The sequence below is a fragment of the Pundamilia nyererei genome, unplaced genomic scaffold, assembly GCF_000239375.1.
Source record: "Pundamilia nyererei isolate P.nyererei 1_Seehausen unplaced genomic scaffold, PunNye1.0 scaffold00129, whole genome shotgun sequence".
Taxonomy (NCBI): Eukaryota; Metazoa; Chordata; class Actinopteri; order Cichliformes; family Cichlidae; genus Pundamilia; species Pundamilia nyererei.
Window position 1 is genome coordinate 1,632,422 of NW_005187530.1, and position 9,123 is coordinate 1,641,544.

A 9,123-nucleotide genomic window follows, 5' to 3' on the forward strand; every position below is an offset into this window, starting at 1 on the left:
TTCTTTAGGTCACGAGCAGTTGTCTAAGCATTTCACTGCATATCGTACTGTGTATGACTGTGACAAATAAAATTTGAATTTGAATTTGAAACTGCGTGTCACAGAAATAAAAGGCTGCAGTGGAAGCTGGTTCTTCGAAGTGGTCTGACACCAAGGGCAGAAGGTCTGCTCTGAGATCCTTCCCTTGCTAGCATGTGAAAACCGGTTGAGCTGCTCTGTCTTGCTTTGTTAATAGAAATAAGTCTAAACCAGTGGGACCTGTGGAAGTGCAGGCCCCGCTCAAGTCTAAACTTGTTGTTTTGGCACGATGCTTTCTCAAATGACACTCAGACCCTTGAGGTTTTTATACCGTGTGTACATTGGAAAATAAAACCCATCGCTGGTTTGTGTTATGGTTTCAGGGGGGTGGGGGAGCTAATAATATCCACTCAAATCATTTTGTTTTTTTAATGGAATAATTTTGTAGTTGTGTATTAACAGAAACAGTTTTCTTTAAAATGCACCTGTACACCTGTAAAATAATGTATTCAACAGTTAAGCTGCAAACTCACTTATTCCACAGTTGTGTTCCCAAGGTTTCTATGGGAAGGCTCTGAAACTGGTCTGATAAAACTCATCCAATTAAACAACACAAACATTTTTCTCATGACATACTTCAACTTTATTTATAAAGAAATTTGGTATACAGTCTTAAGCATTGGCTACAAAGAAAACACAGAGCGCAACAGAACACCAGCGATACCTACACAAGTTTGAATACAGAGCGAATTGGAGCCCGACTGAACTGCTCCTCATAATGCCTCAGCTGTTTCTACTTTACTGCTGATTTCGTGAGAAGCTTTGCACTCCTCTAAACAGTCTATGACATCCTGTTTAAGATTGCAAAACTGATGATCAACAGACTTCAGTCTTCCACAGTTTTTCAGCATGGACAAAACACATGTCTCCATCAGTGAGGAATTTTAATGTTCGTAAACATTTTAGCCTTTTAATACTTTCACAAAACTCAAAGTCAAACTTTAATCTCACAACCTAAAGTTGTGATAATCATTTGCCATTTAATCATGAAACATAAACTTTGTATGGCATGAATTCTGCTTGTGTAATGACAGCACAATAAACTCTCATTCATAAGGCATCAAAATTGAGAAACAAAACCCCATACATGTCAAAAATGTGATGATAGATGCGTGATAACATACAAAAGCAAATCATAAGCAACATAACTGATTAGTAAATATGAATCTTTGGCAATAGATGCTAGTCTTCACACTGCTGAAGAGTAATGGGTTGCAGTGATTTGGATGTATTCAGCAAGATCATAACAATAAATTGCCAATCACTGTTGATAATAATTTGATTAACTCTGTAAGACCCAACCCATCAAAAAATAACCAGAAAAAATTCTAATTGTTTTGGAACTGAGATGTTTAATAACCCTTATAACCAAATCCACATTTTCTGTGCTATATTATGTTGTTTATGAGATATTTATGAGATATTTTCTTTGTATCACATTTGATACATTGGGCGTTTTTGACAATTTTTTGTTAACAACAATGTTAAATTTAGACTCTTTTAAAAAAGAGTTTTGTCCATAACATTTTAAAATTATGGAAGGTATTGATTATGTTGATGAGAAAGAGGGCAAATATGATACAAATGCCATTATAGGGTTAACGTCAAAGATTTTTCAGCACATTAGGGGCCACAAATTTAAAAAGTTTCCAATAAAACGTCACCCTGAAAGCCAATAATGTTCCTGATATGATCACATAACCTGTTTCTGAGCATGAAGAGGCAATATAGAAAAGATGTTAAATCAGTATTTGCCAACGGTATTTATCACAACTGCCACATAAACAATTGAGAGGATCAGGCCAGCAATACCGAGTCCCAAAGCCACATGGTTCAGTGTCCTGGCTGTCCTGCTGCTCCGCTCCGCTGACATCCGATCGCCAACGTGGTTGGATTCTCGAGTCTGAAAGTGATAAGGAAGAAAAACAAAACAATTTGGTTGTTGTTGCTGCTCTTGGTTGTTGGACCTCCACTACACAGGATGATACTTGTTTAGAGCTTAAAAACCCAGAAAGCATATACTCTGATCTTCTGAAAATGGAAACATGTGGAAGATGTAATGTTTTCCAGCAGTTTGAACATCGAGACATTCTACAACCGTCAACATTCATAATGTAAAGAAAATGATTAAATTACATAATAAAAAGAATGAGAAGTAGCATAGCCACGCAAGCCAGGACGTTTTACATTATCTCAGTAAGAATTCCAAACCAAGTTTTCCTGCTTGATTATCAGAATCAGAATACTTTATTAATCCCGAAGGAAATTATAGGTTACAGCAGGCAGCACGCTAATGGCGCATGCACACTTACAAAGGAACCTTCTGACCAAACTTACACAAACAACACATTGGGAAGACATGTCAGAGAGGTAGGCTGATAGGAAAGGATGTGTATTGCTGTTCTGAGTTCTGGTTCAGGTTTTCATTTCCCTATTTGGAGTTTTTGGTTACATTTTGGCTTTAGTATCCTGGTAAGAACTGGTTGTGTCCCTCTGTGTTCCCTAATTTGGATTTGTGTTAGTGCGTGTGCCCCTGCCTCTATCATCATGTTTACTGTGGGGATTTCTATTGCTGTGTGGCATTGCTTGCTTGGTTCCTGTTTTACTTTCACAGTCAATTGTCTCTTCTAACCGTCGTGATGTTTTCCCATATCTCATTCCCCATTGGTTTCCTGTGAGTCCCACCTTCCTCTTCCTCCTTTCAAATTGCCTGTTGCTCCTCCTAATGTGCCTCAGATTTACCTTGCCTAAAGAAATTGTGTCTCATATGTACGTTTCTAGTTACATCCTTTGTTGGATTTTTGGGTTCTCCAGTTTAGTACAAACCCTTTTGTCAAGTATTGTTGGCATCCTATGATTCTGCACTCTGCATTACTCTGTAGTGGACATGCATCAAGTTCATTTTTTCTCATCAGCCATCTTATCTCATCCTGCATCCTGTTCCCTCTTAATGATGATGTAAACAAAGATTATTTTTCACTTTGGAAAATTTGAAAACGGAGTATTGAGGAACTGATGCATGCACTTTCAGAAACACAAAAGCTTAGCAGTAACTCTTCACAAACACAATCATGGCACAGAACACTCTAAATTACTGTACCAACTGTTATGTTGTTAGAGGTGTGGCAAGAACGTTTAACTTACGGAAAACAAGCTGACTGTTGAGACTGTGGAACAAATGGCCCATGACGGTGATATGCACACACTGAGAAGGAACTCTATGTGATGATTACTACTTATGGGTAAACTGTAATTTGCGAGCAATTGCTGTTTAAGAGCCACACTGCAGAATATTTACTGAGGCAATATGAAGCACTCCCATCGTTTTATCTCTTAAATAGAAGTTTACCAAGAGTTTTAATCCAATATTTACTCCATTAAAAAAAAAAAACCTTTTAGGCCACATGAAAACTTAAACTGACATGTTGGGACAACGTGGGAAACCACAGGACTTTTAATAAAATAGGAAACAACAGACCAGCTGTTGTTAGCATACTTTATTCAGTACTTAGACTGGACCACACCTATCCTCCATCTTTATTTTGAGCTCCCACTAAAAATGCTGAGGAGACATCTGCTTAATGTTTGTCTAATCCATTAGTTAAAAAAGTACCTTGAAGCCTTGAAGACTAATAGGGGCCACAACATACAAAAACAACATCACATTGCATTCAGTGACTCTTACAACTAGCAATCGAGCACAACCTCATCAAGTGAGGGTGTACACAAGAAAGCAAAGGGCTGTTTTCCTACAAACATTTAAGAACCACAGAGTCATCTCTGCTGCCAATTAGGGGGGGGAAATTCCTACAAAAGCCAAGGAATAAAACATTAAAATATATTCTTATGGTGATATTACAGCTGAATTATTTGTAGGAAGGAGCTTGGCTAACAGGATTAGACAGTCCATTCAACAGAACAGCAGGCCCAAGGGAAACAAACTAATCTGATAAAAACACAGCCCAAACTGGTTTGTAGAAAGGGCAGCCTTATACAGACTAATGCACTAGTGTCCCAAAATCGAGAAAGTGCTCTTTGAAAGCACGGCTCTCCTTTCCTTCTGACTAGCTTGCCTTGTTGTAGGTTAGACAGTATAATCTGTGTGCCGTCTCAATGGAGGGTTATCAGTGTGTGTGCCCGTGCTGCTTCTTCGTCTTCTTTCTGCATGGGATTTGGTAACATTGCAGCAAGCACAGCTGAACGCAGCTGATAAAAAAGTCTGCATAGTTTTGCCACAATGAAATGAAAGCAAAGTGACAGGCAAAGAGTAGTTTAGCTAGCTTATTCAGTGAGTTAATATTGTTCAGATGTTCTTGTTCTGTCTCTGTCTTTTCAACCTACAGTTTACCAACAGTTTAGAGATTTCCTGGAACATGTACAGCATCCTCAACACATCTTAACCACACAAAATGTCACTCACCTCTGTGAGCCATCCGAATCTTGTGGTAAGGCTAACAGCAGGGGGGTTAAGTGGCGTTTTGCTCTTTAACAGTTTTATGTATTTGTGGTTGAAACTCAGAAGCATATTTCTATGTTAAACACGTACCAACACGTACATACTTGTGATATATATGGAGTCATGGGAAAAAACGTTTTCACAGCCTTTTGGCCAAAGGTCAGACTGTTCAATACTCAAAGAAATTAAAAACGAATAATACAACAACAACAACAACAACAATAATAATAATAGTAGCATGTAGTGCTACTGAAAGCTCCACAGTATTTTGTCATAAAGCAATTAATTCAGAAAAGCTCACAGAAAAGGAAGAAAAACCCGGAACTTTTCCATTAGAAAGAATGGAAACAAACACGAATCACCCGTTACCTCAAATTGTTCATAACAACAAGCCACAAGCTGTTAAGCCCCTGTTGCAACTGGCGTTGTTGCTTTCACAAACAGCAGCGTGCACCAAAACCTTTGGTCTTTATTCCGCTGGTTGTGCACCTCTCAGTGTCTGTCACCTCACACATGTGGTGTGGCAGGTGCAGGTTGAAGACATAAGTGTACCATGTCTTCAGGCACATGCTGCTGTAAATGCCATAACATTGGTTTTACTGCTGTTTCAATGATTTGTCAGTACTGAAGCTAAGAGATTCACAGATTACACAGAGGCAGATTAAAAACAAAAATAAATCAGTGGGCATTCTCCATATTGCCAAAATGATGAGATCCTCATGACCGCGTGATCACCAACAATCTGAAATTCCTCAGCTTGACAAAAGAGCCAGTGTCTATGAGAAGAACTGCATTATTATGTCTAATGTAGACCAAAATGACCAGCCCCAACACAGAGATACTGTTTCTACAAGACAACACCAGACAAAGTGTTAGACCCAGCGGCTGTGATATAGTAATGGAAAGAGGTGGGGCTGCTATAATGCCAACTTTGTGTAGGCACAGACAAAACAAGGGCCAGGATGCGTGAACCTGCAGGAGAGACGAGGAAGACAGAGAGGGAGACATCGAGGAGTTCATGTTCTTCCAGCACGAACTGAAAGTGTGTCTATGCATGATTCGGGAGAGCAACAAATCATCAACCTTACATAAGTGCCCTTTATGAATGTGAGAGTGAATGAATAGTGGTATTGTAAAGCGCTTTGAGGGGTCCCGAAAAGCGCTATAGAAATGCAACCCATTATTATTATTATTAAATGCTAAAAGAGGCCGAAATAAGCCTTGAGTGATTAATTTTAAATCTTCTGCCTTAAAGCATAAACTTAGTGAATAGAGTTTGTTGATCTTATCGTGCCTTTGTCGTATCCCAGCATTTGATGCTAATTTTTTTCATATGTAATCCGCACTGGTCAATATAGATGCCTTTTTAAAAATTGTATTTATTTATTTTTAAGCAATAATCCTACAATGTTATGTAATGGTAAAAAATATGTTTTAGTTTTATTCTAATTAGGTTCACAACAGCAACTGTGGGAAACTTTGGACAACCACAATGTAAATACTGAAAGATACATGTGTAACATTTTAAAAATAACAGCTCGAAAGCATCTGCTGCTTTGGAAGGTATGTGTCGCGAGTTATAATTAGCACAGCATGACATGTGTAGTCTCAACCATAACTTTAACAAAACCGAGCACAGGAAATTTAGAAAAGCTTAAAAGCTTAATGACTCTGTTTTTTCATCTGTCATTTTCTTTGTCTCAAGAAAGGCTAAAAAAAAAAACAACAGAAAATGCAGGGCAATATGCACGCTTTGTGTTTCTGTAGGCTTCTGAATACTGATGAAAAAATAGACATAATATAAAACATTGTGCACAGTCACATAGAAGTGCATTGCAAGTCACTATGGCAAAAACATTTACATTAAAGCTTCAGAAGTCACCTTTATTTAAAAGTGATACTCTGCAGGAGTCTCTGTGAATGCAGTAAAATGTAAGGTCATTTTTGGCCTTTAACTACAAACATGGAGGAAGCAAGGGTGTCTTTTCCATCCTGTAAGAATCAACTACCAGAACTTCCAGAGACAACGTGCATGCAGTAGCACTCTAATGAGACCGTGTTAAAAAAGGCATTAAAGAGGGCTGTTCTGCTCATTTTCACCTCCATATTTGTATTCCTGGACTAATTGTTGTAACTTTGAACAGTTACTAAAACTAAGATTTGTTCTAGTACAGCTATAAAGCAATGGCTTTAAGCACATCCTGCTTTATAGCCCTTCTTGACACTAATAATGACCATATTTTACAAAAGAATCATGATATTGTTTTCAATACCACTTAAAACCAGGGACCGGGACCATAAACTCATCAGAAAAGGCTTTACTGAGATGGATAAAGGGAGCCGTAGACTGTTTTCCCCATATATTTCCTGTATAACAATATTTGTTACCACAAACATAAGAATTGCCCCCTGCTGGCTGGTATAAAGAATGCAACTTCCACATTGGATTCACTTTGAGACCCCTTTTATTTGCAGCCGACGGAAATTCTTTTTCTGTCCCTTTAAAGCCCCTCAGTAAAGACCTACTTTCTTTTAATTGCTCGTAATTGCAAATGACAATTTTTCAAATCTACAGTTATGTCTTGGAGCCAGAATCTCGACTCTACCAGAATACAAAGAGCCCAACGTCAGCAGCAACAACGATTACAGCAGGACGTGCCTGTAAATATTGCATTCACTTATTGTGGTGGATTTAGTCCCTGAATAACTGGGATGGTTGTTGCTGATGATCTCTTTTACAGGACAACGCCTCTTTGCTGCTCACTGTGTGCCTCAGAGAGGAAATTATGTGGGTCTATATTCAATTACGCCGGTAATTACAGCTGCCTTCTTTCAAATGCAAGTGAAACCCTTGCACTGCAGAGCGTTTCACCACCAGCGTGTTCTTACTGCTGAGTTTTCCCACAAGGGTTATCTACTCTACTCTCTCTCTGTCTCTGTGAAAGTCACACCTGCTGACTCAAAAAGACAGCCAGCTGTTTTATGATGGCCACACCCAATGCAGCCACTACTTACTCTTCTCCCTGCCCTCTGCAAAGACATTCAGGTCAATCAAGTCCAAAACCAACCATTTAAAAAGCCATTCGTTCCAGATGGAAGTAAAAAGCAATACCCATCCTCCCCTCCTCAAGACTGGGTACAATATTTTTTGTTTTGTTTTTAAACAGCTCGCTCTCATCTCTCGTGCCACATTGGATATGGCATCTTTACTTATTCCCCTAGTCTTTTTGATTTCCATGTGAATTCTTGTCACACAGTTATTGCACATCTTTGCATCTTTCACTTCTCCTTTTCTCTGCACAAATTTTTACACCTTCTGGTAACCTAAGCATGTTCTCTAACCTGGTTCCCACGCAGTAACATGTGGGTGTTCGATGTTGTTCTGAACAGCATGGTTTACTTTAATACCTCAATGAACTTTATACTGAATGTTTTAAAACTATGGAGGGCTAAATGTGCTAAAATAAAAATAAAAAAAACTGCGTAAATAATAAATGAATACATTAAATTTATCATTAATTAATTAACATTTCAATTTGTTTAATTAAACATATCTTTAAATATTCCACTTTTTAATCAATTACTTCATGGTTCCTGTCCTGGAGTGCACCATAAAATTATTTTAAAATGTAAATTCTTGCTGTGGCTTTTCAACAGACCCCAACATCTAACAGCAAGTCAACACAGATTATCCAAGGTACTGAGTTGATGCAGTGTTACAGTCAAGTGAATTGGTGCTGGTGTGGACTTGATGTAGCCAGGTCTCCCAAAATACATTATAAATGAAACCACAAGCATCAGTGGTGGAAGAAAGCCACCAGAACTATTGGTAATCTTTGAGTTTATTATTTTGATTATTAGTAGAATTATTATTTATTCCCAAATTTAATTACTTAATGACAAATTTAATTTATTATTTCATTTCATTTTAGAACTCTTGGAATTCTTTAGGTATCATCTCATCTCCTTAAACAAACAGCTTTATGATGTGTATTTATTGCAGTGCAACAGTCCATGAAGAATGAAAAACCTTCTTTTTTGAGACTCACCAAGATGGAGAAGATAAGGGCAGCAATTCCAAGTGGCAGGCAACAGCACAACATGGTGAAGATGGAGTAGCCCAAGTAGTCATTGACGGGGTTAGCTAGAGGACCCTGAGCCACATACACTGTGGGCTGGACCACGACAGTACCCTGCTGAGGTGCAGGGTACTGTCCACCCATGGGATGAGCTGGCTGTCCATATCCTGCCCCTGCAGGCTGTCCATAACCTACTCCTGCAGGCTGTCCATAACCTACTCCTGCAGGCTGTCCATAACCTACTCCTGCAGGCTGTCCATAACCTACTCCTGCAGGCTGTCCATATCCTACTCCTGCAGGCTGCCCGGGATAACCCTGCAGGACACAGAGGTGAAATAAGACCAACTCAATTCCACTGCAAACGAAACAGGTGGTTGAAGTGGAAAAACGGGTTGGATAAGTGATTTATGGAAAAACGAGACTGTTGTTGATAGAGGTTAAATATAGAAGGAGTACATCTTACCTCGTCTTTAGATCTCTCTCTCTCTCCATATTACATATATATATATA

The 9,123-nt window shown here is 38.7% G+C and overlaps 1 protein-coding gene across 1 annotated transcript in view; it reads right to left on the reverse strand.

The window, feature by feature from the left end:
• Positions 1-637: 637 nt before the first annotated feature.
• Positions 638-9,123, reverse strand: part of LOC102210358 (proline-rich transmembrane protein 1) — a 9,114-nt gene continuing 628 nt past the window's right edge. The window contains exons 3-4 of the mRNA XM_005743263.2: positions 8,584-8,928; positions 638-1,981 (exon numbers count right to left, since the gene is read on the reverse strand). Of these exons, the coding sequence (XP_005743320.1) occupies positions 1,823-1,981; positions 8,584-8,928 (504 nt within the window). The 3' untranslated portion in view covers positions 638-1,822. The remainder of the gene's footprint in view (positions 1,982-8,583; positions 8,929-9,123) is intronic.